The following is a 17,259-nucleotide window of genomic DNA, read 5'->3' on the forward strand; positions in this document are numbered from 1 at the left end:
TGTTTTGCTAAGGTCTGTGTCCCCCTAGGCTTTAAAGATAACAAGAACCAGCTTGTGTAATTCAGAACACCCAGTACAAGGTCTGGCACCCACCGCATGGATTTTTCTTGGCTTAAGATTAGGCCTCCTCCAAATTGGCATGAGGTACATTTGATTGTGTCACATATGATGCTGCTTTTGGTACAGTGACTCACCATCCACACTCATGAACTAACAACACATGCACATGTGCATGCACACGTGCGTGTGCACACACACACACACACACACACACATACACACACACACACCTGAAGACCTGCCCCTCCAAAGTTCCCCCTCTGCCATGCATTCCAACTTGAAGGCCTCATGTCCTGCCTGGGACTAATACACACAACTCTCTACCCAAATTTGACCAGGAAAGAAGGGCTGAGGGTGTGGCTCACCTTATGTGAGGCCCAGAGCTCTCTACTGAGTTCATCTTGCCACCATGCCTACAGGGCTGATATCAAACACATTCAATCTTATGAAAAATACAAGGCAAAAGTTAATGCTTTGATATATTATTATTATTTTGAAGGCAAAGAATACAATGGGGCTGTTAGGTGCCTAACAGCTGATTACAACTTAGTAACATACCTCCTATCTACACATTGCATATGCCTGTCACAATACTCATGTTTTGATATTTTTTTGTCTCCTTTCTGCAACATCACCTGAATATTGATCTTCTGCCTATGATGCTCCCCTCTCCATGGATGTCATTGGAGATGGTGAGGCTCTCCTTCTGTGTTTTGGGATGTGGATGTTATTATAAGTTATTATATAGTTATATAAGACAGGTAAAGAGTGGGAGTAGATTATTAAAACTCACCCATAAGCCAGATGTTGGTGGCTTAAGCTTATAATTCTAGCTTCAGTAGCCTGAGGTCTGAGGATCACAGTTCAAAGCTAACCTAGGCCAGAAAAGTCTGTGAGACTCTATCTCCCAATTAACCACAAAAAAAAGCCGGAAGTAGAGCTGTGGTTCAAGTGGTAGAACTGTGGCTCAAGTGGAAGAGTGTTGGCCTTGAACAAAAAAATCAATCAATCAATCAATCTCAGGAACATTGCCTAGGTTGTGAGTTCAAGCCCTAGAACTGGAAAAAAGAACTCATCCAGGGTATGGTACTGGCCAAAGCCCAGGGTTCGGTCCCCAGTACCACAAACAGCTTCACAAAGTTACCAGAATTTTCAGTGCGTATGATCTCAAGGTTAATGGCGAGGCTCACCAGGACATGTGTATGGGCAGGGGCCACATTAAAGGTCTGCTCTCTCACCCTTAGCACAGGGCAGAGCAATCTTCTTTAGTAGTTGTTAAGCAAACAATACATAACAAAAACATGATCCACACAAAGACTGAGGCCAAGTATTATAAAACTACTATGATTGCAAGACTGAAAAAAAAAATTCAAAACTGAAATATTAGGTAGATCTCAGGGGACGTGGTGAACTTCCCCATCCAGCCTCTAGCAGAATACTCTAGATAAATTATTAGCACACAGCCACCACCTGCTGAACACACCTTGACAGGCAGTAACTCACAGGATCAAGCAGCACCTCAACCAGCAGATATCTCCTGTCCCACAGTATCTTCCCTCCTGCTGCTCGCTGACCTAACATTTGGCTCCTGCAATTGGAAACAATGACGTACCTCCAGAGCAAGCGTTCCACTCCTGCCTGGCAGGAATTTTCTACAGATCCCCCAGAAGGGAGATTTACAGGACACATGTGGCCTCTACCCATTAGGGGGGTGACACAGAGTGCAGGTGCCACCAGATGCCTCTCTGTTGGGGAGAGTAGTCTTGAGCACCATCCCTACTAGATGAGTAGCCCAGAGACAAATACTCTTGCAGATGTTCAGGTCCTGCCAGCTGTGCTTGCATGAGCTATATTTGCTGGTGCCAGCTCAAGGTGCTGTGCCCACTGGAGCCTTCTCTAGTTTATGTGTCTAGACATTTACCAAATCTGCATGGGCACACAGAAGACACTTGGCATTTATTAGATGAATAAGGTATAGCAAGTCTTTTAAAAATAATGCAAGCCAGGCACCAGTAGCTCATATCTGTAATCCAACCTAAGATCTAAGGATCATGGTTCAAAGCCAGCCCAGGCAGGAAAATCTGTGACACTCTTATCTCCAAAAAACTACCAAGAAGTTAGAAGTGAAGCTGTGGATCAAGTAGAGCACTAGCCTTAAGCAGAAGAAGCTCAGGGACAGCACTCAGGCCCTGAGTTCAAGCCCCAGTACTAGCACAAAAAATAAAATAAAATAAAATAATGCATATAAAGAAGTGATCACCCATCTTTGGGACAGTCAGAGAACAGTAGAGGCTCACGCATGTAATCCTCGCTACTCTGCAGATTAATATCTAGGCATCAAAGTTCAAAGCCAACCAGGGCAGAAAACTATGAGACTCTTATTTCTAACTATGCAGCAAAAAGCTGGAAGTAGAAGTGTGGTTCAAATGGTAGAGCACTAGCCTTAAGTGAAAAAGCCAAGAGAGAACACAGGCCTTGAGTTCAAGCCCCAGTATTGGCACACACACACACACACACACCAAAAACAAAAATTCTATGTAGGTCAAGAAAGTCTATTGATTGATGATCATTTCTAGCTCTATTTCCTGATAGAAAAATCTTCCTCAATTCTTCACTGTAAAAACAAACAAAAAATAGAATGCTGCCTTTATTAGGTGATGAATGAGAGCCAGGTACTTTACGGTGATTAATCCCAGACATTTCTCAACCACCTATTGTGGGAGGTCTATACCCTCAGGATCCTGACTGATGGTGAATGAGATTCAAAGTTTTCAACTTGGCCACTGCTCAGGGAGACAGCAATTGTCTCCCACATCAGACATTGAATTCCCTAATAACTCATCCATAGTGAGGGTATGAATCCTTTTGCTAGTAATCCTCAATAAGTGCTCACTGATCAAATCATCAATTAATCCATTAATGGGCTACTTTCCTTATCAGTATTCCCAACTAAATAGGCTCTAGTTATAAAACAAGATCATCAATCTCAAGAAAGGGAGTTGTAATGCTGTGGCAAGAGCGAGAACCAGATCCATCAGAACATGGGGTTGAAACTTGAACTTGAACAATCACCTCCTCACTCTCAGTCTCATTGCTTAAAAATATCATTAGGAGCCGGGCGCTGGTGGCTCACGCCTGTAATCCTAGCTACTCAGGAGGCTGAGATCTGAGGATCGCGGTTCAAAGCCAGCCCGGGCAGGAGAGACTTTGAGACTCCTATCTCCAATAAACCACCAGAAAACTGGAAGTGGCGCTGTAGCTCAAGTGGTAGAGCGCTCGCCTTGAGCTGAAGAGTTGAGGGACAGTGCCCAGGCCCAGAGTTCAAGCCCCACGACCGACAAAAAAAAAAAAAAATATATATATATATATATATATAATTAGGAATTAAATACAAGTCTAAGATCTCTTCCAAACCCAAAGTTTTGTCTCTGAAATATGTAAGAAAGGGGTGCTTATGAAAGCATTGGCAATTGTACCCTGCCCCAGTGTTAAGGCATCAAAACCAAGGCCTCGCCAGGTTCTAGTGGCTCATGCCTGAAATCCTGGCTATTCAAGAGGTTGAGATCTGAGGATCCCAAATCAAAGCCAGCTCATGCATACTAATTTGTGACTCTTATCTCCAACTAACAAGCAAAAAGCCAAAAGTGAAAGTGTGGCTCAAGTGATAGAGGATTAATTAGCCTTGCGTGAAAAAGCCAGGCAAGAGCATAAAACCCAAGTTCAAGCCCCAGTACCAACACCAAAAAAAAAACAAAAAAGAACACTCAGGGCCTTACACATGCTAGCTAGACATTCTACCATGCAGTTACATCCCCAGCCTTGCGTACAATTTCTTGATCTTCAGATGAGATCTAAGGTTAAATACTTTAGGGCAGGGTGACTAGTTAGGCCTAACTAGTGGAACATTTCCTCTCTCTCTGCACAACTCAGTGTGCACATGTAACCTAATAAAGTACATACACTCCATGACAAATATGCTCCTCCTGAGAAACCCCTTCCCACAGAACCACTAGGTGAGCCTGAGTGAGGCTGTTAATTGCAGATTCACACAACGCAGAGGTGCTGAAAACCACATCAGTGTTCTGGCTGGGGATAAGGTCTCCACTTTCATCTCCTCCTCCCTCCTCTCAGAGTACCAGGGATGCAGTGGACCAGCTGAGCGTGTCCATGGCAACTGTAAATACAGGTGTGCTGGCACCAAAGCCACATCCCCAAGAGAGCCTCAGGCAGCCTGGCTCTGTTTACCACCTGTGAAACACTGAGCAGGAGCTAGGGTTCTCTGGGGGAACTGAGTTGTTCTTTTTCTTTTTACTACTTAGATTGGTTTTGAATGAAATCCTGTCACCTAAGGCCACAAAACAGTGACAATAGCACATGTCCCTACTTTCCAGGGCCACTGTAAGTAAAGCAGATAGGTAGGTCAAGTGATTCACAAGGGGCCAACAGCCAGTAAATGTTCAACAACTTGTTGCCAGTGATGGCAGTTGTAATAAAACCTCCAGAAGTTGGGTAATTAACTTCAACCTCCTTGAAAACCCTTGAAGATAAAAGACAATGCTACCCAGATGCAGGCAGCTCAAGCTTATAATCCTACCTACTCAGGAGGCTAAGATCTGAGGATCATGGTTCAAAACCAGCCCAGGGAAGAAAGTCTAGGAGTATCATATCTCCAATTAACTACCAAAAAAGCCAGACACGGAGCTATGGCTGAAGTGGTAGAATACCAGCAAAGAAGGAGGAGGAGAAGGAAGAAGAAGAGGAAGAGGAGGAGCAGCAAGAGGAGGAGGGGGAGAAGAGGAGGAGGAGAAGAGGAGAAAGAAGAAGTAGAAGCAGAGGCTGGGAAGGTGGCTCAGTGGTAGAGCGCTTGCCTTGCATGCCTGAGGCCCTGGGTTCGATTCCTCAGCACCACATAAGCAAAAAGAAAAAAGCCGGAAGTGGCGCTGTGGCTCTAATGGTAGAGCGCTAGCCTTGAGCTGAAAAGCTGAGGGACAGCGCCCAGACCCAGAGTTCAGGCCCCGCGACCGGACCCAAAAAAAAGAAGAAGTAGAAGCAGCAGCAGCTGTTGCAGCACAGCAGCTGCTCAGGGACAGCACCCAGGCTCTTGGTTCAAGTTCTAAGACCAGCTCCAAAAAATAAAAAAGACGCTCCTGGGATGGATGACGACTAATGCCTTTGAAAGGGCAAATTAAGGCAGCATGGTCTCCTGGAAAGGGCCTGGGCTGCGATGGGGCCCTGGTGTTAGGAGCTGTCACTGGGACGACAGAGGCTTATAGCCTCCACTGGAAGCTGAAACCAGGTGGTACGTCTTGAGAAGACGAACATCCCAGAGGAAGGAGAAGGGGGAAAAAAATTCAACTCCAGAAAGCTGTTTTGTCAACACACAAAATTAAAGAGCAGACGTAAGGTGGGGCAAGAGATGGGCAGACAGCAAAGCTGGTGACCAGAATGACTGAGTTTGTTATATCGGGTCTTGAACTCAGGGCCTGGGCGCTGTCCCATAGCTTTTTTCTCTCTCAAGGCTAGCACTCTACCTCTTGAGCCACAGCTCTACTTTTAGCCTTTGATTAGTTGATTGGAGATAAAAGTCTCATGGACTTTCATGCCTAGCCTGGGCTAAACTAGGATCCAGCTTGTACTAAGATCATAAATGCATAGACAGGATGGCACAGCCATCCTCAGTAACTCCATTAGAGAACTTTGTGCCCATATTGTAGGAAGAACATACTGAGAAATACTTGACAGCATTCCTGTAAGTGCAAAACTTGGCACCAGCATCATCAAGAAGGCAGATCAACAATGAGTCTCACCACACGCTTTGCTGCAGTATGAAATCAAGAGGGACCTATATACTATCTTGAAAACATTTTAAGACACATTGTTGAATGTATTAAAGGGTTACAATATAGGTGAACAAGCAGTGTGTGACAGCATGCCTTCAAAATACAAAAAGCAGGGCTGGGAGGGGTAGGGGCGTGGTGTATGTAGCTCAAGTGGTAGAGCATGTGGAGGACCCTGAGTTCCAACCCCAGCACTACCAAAAGGAAAAAGAAAGAAATTATAGGATGTTTTTTCCCCTATACATCCAGCCACCTAAAGAAAGTTCTTGAAGTTAATGTATACATGATGTGTATTACACAGATGTATTATTCACAAGGAACAGGATGGCGACTGGGAATAAAAATGGGTCAGTAAGGCCCATCATTTTGTGGGGGGGGGCTGGGAGAGGGGGGTGGGCGAGTACACACACACACACACACACACACACACACACACATACACACGCCAGTACTAGGACTTAAACTTGAGGCCTGTGCTCACTTGCATTTTGCTCATAGCTAATGACAACACTTAAACCATGCCTCCACTCAAGCATTTTGCTAGTTAATTAGAAATGAAGTCTTACAGACTTTCTGCCTAGGCTGGCTTCGAACCTCAATCCTTAGATCTCCTGAGTAGGTAGGATTATAGGCATGAGCCACTAGTACCCAACTCTATCATCCTTATTTGTAACAAAGAATATATACATTCATGTATTTCTTAGATAGTAAAATTAAACTAAGTACATTATAATCCTAGCTAATATAATTCTGGCACCAAAAAATTATTTATTTATTTATTTGCCAGTCCTGGGGCTTTAACTCTGGACCTGAGCACTGTTCTTGAACTTGTGCTCAAGGCTAACATTCCACCACTTGAGCCATAGCTCCTCTTCTGGCTCTTTTTGTAATTTAATGGAGATATGTCTTTCCTGCCTGGGCTGGCTTCAAACCACAATCCTTAGATCTCAGCCTTCTGAGGCGCTAGAATTGCAGGTATAATCCAACAGTGCCTGGAAAGACTTTTTTTTAAGGAGGAAAAAAGGAGAGACATAAAGGAAAAGAAAGAACTGGTAACTCCTAAGAAGATGCTGGTAGTAAGAAAGAGCTCATATCTGCCACCTTCTTATAGAGGACAGACCATTCACAAACATAGATACATCAGTGCTTATGCCACAGCACTTGAGAATAAATAACCACAGTTTTGTCTTGAAATGTTTAATGCTCTGCTACGTCAGTTTTATTTATACTAACTCTTACTACTAAAATTTAGAAAAATTCCCTCCTAAAGCCAGGTGCTAGTGGCTCATGCACATAATTTGAGCTACTCAGGAGGCTGTGATCTGAGGTTTGAGGTTCGAAGCCAGCCTGGGCAGGAAAGTCTGTGAGACTCTTTTTTTTTTTTTGTCTGTCACGGGGCTTGAACCCTGGGTGGTATCCCTAAGCTCTTCAGCTCAAGGCAAGCACTCTACCACTTGAGCCACAGCACAGACATCTTCCAGTTTTCTAGTGGTTTATTGGAGATAAGAGTCTCCGGGGCTAGGAAGGTGGCTCAGTGGTAGAGTGCTTGCCTTGCATGCCTGAGGCCCTGGGTTCGATTCCTCAGCACCACATAAGCAAAAAGAAAAAAGCCGGAAGTGGCACTGTGGCTCAAGTGGTAGAGCGCTAGCTTTGAGCTGAAGAGCTGAGGGACAGCACCCAGGCCCAGAGTTCAGGCTCCACGACCGGACCCCCCCCCCAAAAAAAAAGAGTCTCAGACTTTCCTGCCTGGATTGGCTTTGAACCTCGATCCTCAGATCTCAGCCTCAAGAGTAGCTAGGATTATAGGCATGAGCCACCAGCACCTGGCATTCTGTGAGACTCTTATCTCCAATTAACCCAGAAAACCAGAAGTGGAGCGGTGGCTCAAAGTGATAGAGTACTTGTCTTGAGTGAGAGAACTCAGGGAACAGCACCCAAGCCCTGAGTTCAACTCTCATAACCAACAACAACAAAATCTCTCCTACTTAACAATAGCAACCCTCCCCTGATATAAGAAATTAGGAGATGTGAAAGACAATGCATTAAATTTTGCTATCTCCTTTTTGTCTTTTCACAGTTGAAGATCAAACACGGCGGGGGGGGGGGGGGGAGGGGACAGGGGGCGGATTCACACACGCTGAACAAGAATTCTATCACTGAGCGCCACCTCCAGACCCATACTCTTTCCAAAGTGCTGCTTACACGGGTGTAATGGACATTCTGTATTACATTCCATTGTTGTTTGTGTGCCAAAAAATATAAATTAAATTTTCACCTTTACCTTTCCTTGTTTGCTTCCATTCCTCTACAGATGCACTGATTCATCACTCTGGAACTGAGCTCAGACACAGTTGTGACAGGTCCAGGTTTTGTTTCTTAAAAAAAGAAAAGAATCAACATTTACAAGGGTAAACTGGCACATTTATGTTACTGAACACACAAAGAAGTACATTAGCTGGGATGTGGCTCAAGTGGTAGAATACTTGCCTAGTAAGCTTGAAGCCCTGAGTTCAAATACTAGGGACACCAAAAGGAAAAAAAAAGCTACATTATATAGAAGAGAAATAGGTCAAGGGCTACTGCCAGTGTCCACCAAAATTAATTCTCCTTTCTTCCAGTCACAGACTTAGTAACCATAATCCAAAAACCTGAAATGTAAAAATGCTCCAAGTTGCCGGGGGCTGATGGCTCACGCCTGAATCCTAACTACTCAGGAGGCTGAGATCTGAGGATCTCAGTTCAAAGCCAGCCAGGGCAGGAACATCCGCGAGACTCTTATCTCCAATTAACAACTAGATAACCAGAAGTAGCGCTGTGGCTCAAGAGGTAGTATGCTCACCTTGAGCTGAAAAGCACAAGGACAGAGCCCAAGCCCAGAGTTCAAGCCCCACGACTGACCAAAAAAAAAAAAAAAAGCTCCAAATTCAGATATATTTTAAGCACCAACATATTACCACAAGTAAATTCCACCCACAAAACAGTGCTATAGTCACAAAATGATTAAAAAATCCTGGCCACAGTTAAATGTGGGCTATGTGTATGTGTATAGGACACACTGATGAATTCCATGTTTAGAATTGAGTCTATATATCTTCTAAACATGGGTCATAACATCTTTTAATGCAAGGACTCCAGAATGGGGGGCCTGGCAGAGAATGAGGAACACAGATGGTATCTACAAGTATGAGCACAAGTTTCACCACAGAAGGACTACACATAACACTCACATTTAAGGATTCAGGCTGAAGAGCTGGGGAACAAGAGAGTAAGAGGGAGATGGAGAGAACGGCAGAGCTAGAGAGGGAATACTCCAGTGGAGTAATCCAGAGGATTGGTTTGCCATTTTACTCCCTGAGCGCTTGTCCAGTGCGGAGCCTGAGCCATCACTCAGGTAGCCTCTTCATCCTGAGCCACTGGAGGAATGGCTGTAGTGTTTTTCTTTTTTACTTATTTAGTGCTCATACTGGGGCTTTAACTCAAGGTCTGAGCATTGTCTTTTTAGCTGGTTTTTTTTTTGCTCAAGATTGGCACTCTACCACTTGAGCCACAGATCCACTTCTGACTTTTTCTATGATTAATTGGAGATAAGAGTCTCATAGTTTTTCCTTCCTGGGCTGGCTTTGAACCATGATCCTCAGATCTCTGCCTCCAGAGTAGCCAGGATTACAGATGGGAGCCACCAGTGTGTGGTTCAGCTCAGGGTAATTTTGACTACCATAGTCTGCTGCCCTCTGTCCCACCCAGCATGGCCATACCAGCTGTTTTGACAAGACTGCTTGGCCATATCTCTGGCCTCTCAACCTCTCTCTTCTCTACCATGGACCTGACCTTCTCCTGGATTAAAGCACATTTGAATAAACTCTCTAAGCAGGACTACATTCTGAGGATGACTATACCCTGAGCTCTGGAAAGAGTCAGTGCTGGGGAGCCTCCAATAGCACCCTTTCTTTTGCCGTGCAAAGGACATGCCCTGAGATAGTATTTTTAGTATCTGGATGCCTGCTCTGACTTCCATCAATGCTAACTTCATCAATTGAGGCCTGGAATGGGCAAGAGTGATCGTGTGGATTCTGGAAGAAGGAGAGATGATGGGTAGTGGGACTTGAGAGTTCGGCGTCCCAGATATACCACTGCAATAGTGCTGCAAAGGGTGAAGGGAGAAAACTGAGCCCACAGGGTCACACTGTGGCTGGGAACACTTCCACTTACTGCTTTTGCTTGCTCAGTGTCACAAGCTCATCTGCAACACAGTAATGATGGTGAGAGGACATCAAATCTCATCCCCAAACAACAGAACTCAGCCACAAGGGATTGTTGGTTCATCTTAGTCAGGGCTTCAGAGATTTTCCTCCCAGGATTAGCGGAGGCATTCTGTAGGGAACCATGTATAAACCATCACCCTTCAGTTTGCAAGGAGGGGCAGAGTTGGGGAATACCATTGCTATACCTGGCACTGAAGGATACTAAGGGACAGTCAGTGATGTGGATTATTTCACTGACTTTAAAGTGATGCAACCTTTTCTTCACAGAGCTGTGTCATACCATCCTTTGGCCCTCTGCTGGAAAAGTAGAATCAAGTCTCAAAAATGCCTTTTTAATTGTATCCTCTAGTATTATAGACATAGGACAGTACTGTATCATCCCTCTGAGAATATAAATACCTTGTACCTGCTTTATGATACATAGTAGTGACTGTGCTTTATCAGAGCTGTTTTTAATGATGTTACTCAAGAATGTTTTCTTTCCAGATGATGATTGAGAAGTTAATAAAAAAATAAAATGGTGCCAGCTACCACAACAGTAACAGAACTTCGCATTTTTCTGGGGTTTTGTTTTTTATCTTTTTTTTTCTTTTTATTGATGGGTGTGCTGGATGTCTAATTTTGTTCAGATGACTGCAGAACCTGGAAAAGCTGTTGCTGCTATTGATGCATAACATACTGCTATTGTTAGTCTTTTTATATAAATATAAATATATATACATATATATAATTTGAATTTTTGGAAACTTTAGCTGTGCTGTCAACTTTGGAAAAAGTATCCCAGTTTACCATGTTGAGTTGGCATTGTACAGAAATTAATAGCCATATTGGTCTAGAAATGTTAAACTTAATTTTTTTCCATTTGTACAGGGGTAAACGCACTGTATTAAATATGTAAGGTCTTATCTACGTGGGTTTGATTACAGAAACTAATATTCTCTAAATAGTGAAAAAAACAACTCATGCAGCCTAATTCCAGAGCTCATTCAATTTCTAGAGCAACCCCACCCTAAGGGAGAGTCAGGTATGTAACTGGCACTTAATAAATATCTATGTCAGATACCTATATTGAATCACTTTTTTTAAAAAGTGCACTAAAGGTTGGTTCAGGGGGAACCTTCATGAGTATCCAAATAAATCAAGATTCTTCACCAAGCAAGGTCTTTTCATCTTCAGCTCTCAAGGGGCAGGAGGGACCTGCCCTTTGGGGAGATTTGCAAAACTCCACAGCTCCTTGCTCCAGGAATGGGGGGTGTGGGCTTTAGAAACATTTATCAGCAAACAGTCAGGGTCTGTACTCCAGGCTTTTATCAAAGCCAGAGCAGGGAGACAATTGGATACATTTTCTCTTGCTGTGTACCAGCCTCAAGGACAGAACCAGTCAGAGCTAAAGCCTGACTAGACAACTTGGGACCTGTGGTCCCAAGCCACCTGCCCCAGATGACCTTACACCTCTACATCAGCCAAGAAGCAAAAGCCAGAGCCCTTGGCTGAAAGCAAAGCCACCACCCTGAACAGTTGCTGTGGTTGCTACATTGAGCCAGATAGCAAATGACCCAGATGGCTATGCCGTTATAGGGACATCCCACTGTAGTCCACAATGCTGGCTGCTGGCTGGAGCCCAGATGTTCTCTTCTCTTCCCTCAAGGCCTGCCCCATGTCCTGTTACCAAACAGTACTCAAGGCCACACTGGGCTGGTGTGGTATGGTTTTCAAGCATCCTGTGATCACCCTCAGGCCTCCCATGGTGGTCACCAGTACTTTCATGGCTATAGATAGACTACTGAGGGTCTCAATCTGGGAAACACTGCCTGCATGTTCACAGTGAGCCACTGTGAACTCAACATGGAGTATAAGGTAACAAAGCTGGCCTAATACACGACATGCTGCCCCTTGTAGCACTACTGGGAAGAACTGCACTCGGAGAGAGAAGCCTGCCTGATCCAGACTGGTGTTGGAATGAGTATATCCCAGCCTGGGAGCAGATGGTACTCATCACCCTCCTGCTCAATGCTCAGTCAGCTCAGGGTGGAGCCTTGAAACTGGCTATGGAATCAGAAAACACAATAAATCATGGTTGGCCTGCCTCCACTCATCCCCCCCAAAGCTGACTGGCCAATATGTCACACAATACCATACGTATGTAAATATATTTTGTAAGAAGAAACAATTCTTCTTGGGCTGTAGCTCATTGGTAGAACACTTGCTTACATCATGCATGCAACCCCAGATTCCATCCCTACCATTGGGGGGAAAAAAAGATATTTATTTATTTGTGTTTGGGTCAGTCATGAACTCAGCGCCTAGGCGCTGTCTCTGCACCTCTTCTGCTCGAAGCTAGTGCTCTATCACTTGAGCCACTGCTCCACTTCCAGCTTTTTTGGTGGTTAATTGAAGATAGGAGTCTCACAGACTTTCCTGCCAGAGCTGGCTTCATACCATAATCCTCACATCTCAACTTCCTGAGTGGCTAAGATTATAGGCATGAGCCACTGTCACCTAATTTCTATTTATTTTTAATTTTAGGTGGTACTCAAGTTTAAACTCAGGGCCTAGGACTTGCTAGGCAGGTGCTCTATCTACCACTTGAGCCATGGCCCTGGCCCTTTTTGCTTTAGTTAATTTTCAGATAGGATTTTACACTTTGACCCAAACCCATCAGACCTATCTGACCCCACACACAGGGGGTCAGATCATATCAAAATGTCGGGCTGGTCCCACATCTAACTTTTTATCACAGCTGGCCTTGAACCACAAATGCTGGTGGTAATTCACCCCGTAGGCTTACACGAACAAGCCACTGGGCCCAACCCTAAGTGAGTTGTAAGACTGGCTAGAGATGACAGCAAGCTTCAATTACATTGGTATCACTTGTGTTTTTACAATAACATAGTTTTTGATTGTTTCCAAGTTTACAACAACAACAAAATACAACACTTAGCTGTTGCAACAAAATGTGATAAAGCAATAATGAAAGTTTATATAGTTATAAGGGGAAGAAAGTCAAATCAGCCTGGTAGAATGATGGAAGACTTCTTGGAAGAGGTGATGCCTAGGCTGTTTTGAAAGATAAACTAGAGCCTACAAGGCAAAGTAATGGCATTTTGTAATCTCAGCCACTCATTTCCCACCTTGGGTCTCCCCAGAACACTCCAAGGACAGGCTTGGAGCCTTCCTCAAGCTCCTGCCATACTGGGTCCTCACCCTAACCCAACAACATGATCCATGTCCTCACCTGCCCTGGGCTCCAGGGCCCTGAATGCTGCACACTAAAGAGGGCAGTGCTGCTTCTCCACTGAAGTGAAATAATCCACTCTGGCTGCACAACCAGGTCACCATGGAGTCATCTCCGCACAGCAGAAGAAATAAAGTGGCCTCAGGAGAACTCAGCCACCCCCAAAATCACAGAAAAACACATCTCCAAGTGGCAAACCACACAGCACTCTCCGGCCCATAAATTACTGTCACCCAAAGCAACACAGGACCTGAGGCACAAAGTCAGGAGGGTCCCAGTGGTAAAAACCCATCCAACAGGTTGACATGATTCATTACCAGACAAGCTCTAACTCCACTCCTCTCAGGCAGCATGAGACAGTGAAATTCACCTCCTAGAACTGGAGACACAGGGCCAAGGACATTTGTCCCCTCCCCCAACATAAACTTCCTGGCCTGCGCTGGCTTCAAAGCACAGTCCTCAGAACTCAGCCTCCAGAGTTGCTAGGATTACAGAGGTAGGTGATCAATTCATGCCTATTTTCTAAAGAGATTAAGACTGGAACCTCTGAAAATACAACCTTCATACCAGGGCATTGGTTCCAATGTGCTTCACAGATTGACATACATCATGCTCGCAAACTCAGGTAGATGGCAACCTAGTTCATTTCATCATTACTTGTCACATGCAAAGACAAAGGTGTACAGACAGCACACTTCCATGTCCAAAACCATTTCAAAATCCCATATAAGAAAAAATTGTCTGAGGAGCCCAGTTATAAATAATCTTTCAGGAAATTGTCCCCAGTTAGCCACATAAGAGACAACTGAAATATGATAGCAATCTGTGAAGCACTAATTTAAGAGCATGGAGGCCCAAGAACTATGTAGGACCTGCTTTGTACTGTATGAGGTCACATGAGGTCCCCTTGAGATGTACACTGTTACCCTACTTCACCAAGATGGAGTCAAGCTCCAGCAGCTAGAACTGGACAAGTGTGATGACCAGCAGTATCCAGCATGCTCCTGGTGCAGGGTCCTAGTTACAGTGTTCTATTGGTTCTGCACATGAGTAAATACACAGCCTGAATCCCATACAAATAAGACCCTCTGCCACCTCTTACTTGTGTTTCTCTGCTCTGATTCCAAATGTCAGGTGAGGAAAGAGCCTACAAAGCGGAGGACCAAGCACAGCCTTCTGACACTGGAGGGGAATTCTAAAGCCTAGAATCTAAAATTCTCTTGAGAAACCTTGCAAGGAGGTGCAATGTTAAGATCAAGAGTGGCCACTGCACCACTGAAGATGGTGCCCAGGGTTCACCCGCATTATGGTGGTCAGAACAAAAAGAAAAAAAAATGTGAAGCTGGTGGTCAGAGCCAAAGGAAAACAAAAGCTGGGTGCAGATAGCTGGTTTGTCATCCTAGCTACTAAGGAGGCTGAGATCTGAGGATTGCAGTTCAAAGCCAGCCCAGGCAGTAAAGTCCAATAGGTGATCCCTAACTTATCATGGGAGCTATGTTCCAGAGACCTCTGTGATAGGTGAAAGTCCACAAAGTAGCAATGTTATATTATATTATATTATATATATATATACATATTAAGGCTTTATACATCTTTTCCATTCCCCATAAACCCTTCCCACTCTTGTATTAACCTTTCCCACATTCTGATAATCACTTCATATGCTCTTAAACACTTTCCACATATCTAAATCTAGGTAATTTTAACAACATACAAAATTCTAAATAGTGAAGTATACTACAACTTGAACAATGAAGATCATGAATTAGGTAGCTGCGTAGTACTGATAGCGATGAAGGCAATGATGAGATGAATGTACTGCACAGCCAAGAAGAGCATTAAAACTCTTCTGAAGGCACCATTTCCTCAGGCACTTCATCAGGTGGTGCAGAATCTTCACCCTGGGCTATAACTTCTATTTACGCCAAAGGCATAGGCATAGCTGATCTTCTTTTTTTTTGGGGGGGGGGTGGAGGTCCGGTCATGGGGCCTGAACTCTGGGCCTGGGTGCTGTCCCTCAGCTCTTCAGCTCAAGGCTAGTGCTTTACCACTTGAGCCACAACGCCACTTCCGGCTTTTTTTTCTTTTTGCTTATGTGGTGCTGAGGAATCGAACCCAGGGCCTCAGGCATGCAAGGCAAGCGCTCTACCACTGAGCCACCTTCCCAGGCCATAGCTGATCTTTTTGTCTGAGTATGAACATAGCTTTGAGGTGTTGCTGGCATTTCTTTTTCTTCTGAGTGAGAAGGTTTTATAAACTGACATGCCACTCTTGATTGTATTTACGAAGTGCAATGAACAAAGCATCTTGGGGGCCCATTCTTCAGCCACTCGCTGAAGTTATTTGGCCTTTCTCAACGTTGGTTGCAAGACAATCAAATGTTAGGCCAACTTCCTCCTCTTCTCCAACCCATAGTTCATCCTGTTCCTCCATCCTCTGCTACACTTGTTCTCATACATGTAAAGAATCCATTCAGGATTATAGGCCCCTTCCTTAATGATGGATTTGAACATGTAGTTTGTGCATGTACTCCTCGGCTCTGGCTTTATCCTCAGAGGCAGCTTCTCCATGCAGAGAAATGCACTTTGTCTTTGAAATTTGTTAAACCAGCCCATGCTCTCACTGAACAGGGCTGGTCTGGTGGGAGAAGCACTCGACACTCTTCTTCTACATCATCATCCTCATTTTCATCCTCATCACTGTTGTTAACATCCATGCTTTCTGCCAGACTATCATCATAAAGTGTCTTGGCCTTCTTCTGGATGGTATTTGTATCCAGTGAGATATTCTTCTTTATCCACGGGGCCAATGCATACTCGATCCTCACAATGGCCTTCATGCAGGAAGTGACCACCCTTTTTGCAGTCTTGTTAAAAGTCATCGTTACCACAGACTTAATATTCTTCTTGTCTTTCTTTATGTAGTCAACAGTAGATTCACTGATTCTGTAATGGTGGCCTACAGCCATGTAGCTTTTGCCTTCCTTTATCATGTCAAGTTCCACCTTTACTTTGACCATCAAAGCAAAGCATCTTCCTCTGGCACTCAGGTTCACTGCCAGAAGCCTTAGAAGGCACAGAACATTTGGGTGGCATCGTAGAGCTTGAAATTAATTCAAACTTTTACAAAAATTTCACAAAAACAACACTATAGAGCAACACTATAATGCAACAATCAGATGTCGATGTGAAGTGGAGAAAGAAAGATGCTGAACTTAAGGGCACAGTGCAGGACAGCAAACAGACTGATGCTACGGTCACTGAGCCAATCAGCACCCAGTGCTGTGGTTAGTCACCCTCCATTCCATCAGCCAATGGTATGCCACGAACAATCTTACATTGGCAAAGTTGCACAAGTGCTAATGGAGTACTGCATTTCCATTGTGTACAGTACTGTATTCATCCACTGATGAAATATATATTGTATTTTATTTCAATTTAATATTCTTTTTTCAATTTAATATTCTTTTAATAGGTTTGAATTAACATTTCTTATAGTTTTATATTGTTTTAAAATTTTAGGCAAAATAATTAAAATCACAAATATAAATACCTATAAACTGCAAAATCCCATGATATAGTGAAAACTTCCTAATACAGAATTTAGATTTTTTTTAAATCCATGATACAGTGAAGCCACAATAAATGAAATGCAACATAGACAGGGACACCACCAATTCACCACCAAAAAGCCAGAAGTAGAGCTGTGGCTCAAGTGGTAGAATACCAGCCTTCAGTGAAAAAGCAAAGACACTGCCCAGGCCCAGAGTTCAAGTCTCAGTACTAGTACACACACAAATAAAGGAAAATGCAAGCCTGCACTCCAGACTTACACCCAGGGCTTCCCCACACTCGTACTAGGAGCA

At 44.0% G+C, this 17,259-nt stretch overlaps 1 protein-coding gene across 1 annotated transcript in view; it reads right to left on the reverse strand.

Annotated features, from left to right (window-relative positions):
• Nucleotides 1–8,268, reverse strand: part of Arhgef3 (Rho guanine nucleotide exchange factor (GEF) 3) — a 332,874-nt gene extending 324,606 nt beyond the window's left edge. Inside the window, exon 1 of the mRNA XM_013030784.1 lies at nt 8,179–8,268. Coding sequence (XP_012886238.1) covers nt 8,179–8,222 — 44 coding nt within the window. The 5' untranslated portion in view covers nt 8,223–8,268. The remainder of the gene's footprint in view (nt 1–8,178) is intronic.
• Between the last annotated feature and the right edge of the window lie 8,991 nt (nt 8,269–17,259).

This window comes from Dipodomys ordii, unplaced genomic scaffold (genome assembly GCF_000151885.1).
Source record: "Dipodomys ordii isolate 6190 unplaced genomic scaffold, Dord_2.0 Scaffold132, whole genome shotgun sequence".
NCBI lineage: Eukaryota > Metazoa > Chordata > Mammalia > Rodentia > Heteromyidae > Dipodomys > Dipodomys ordii.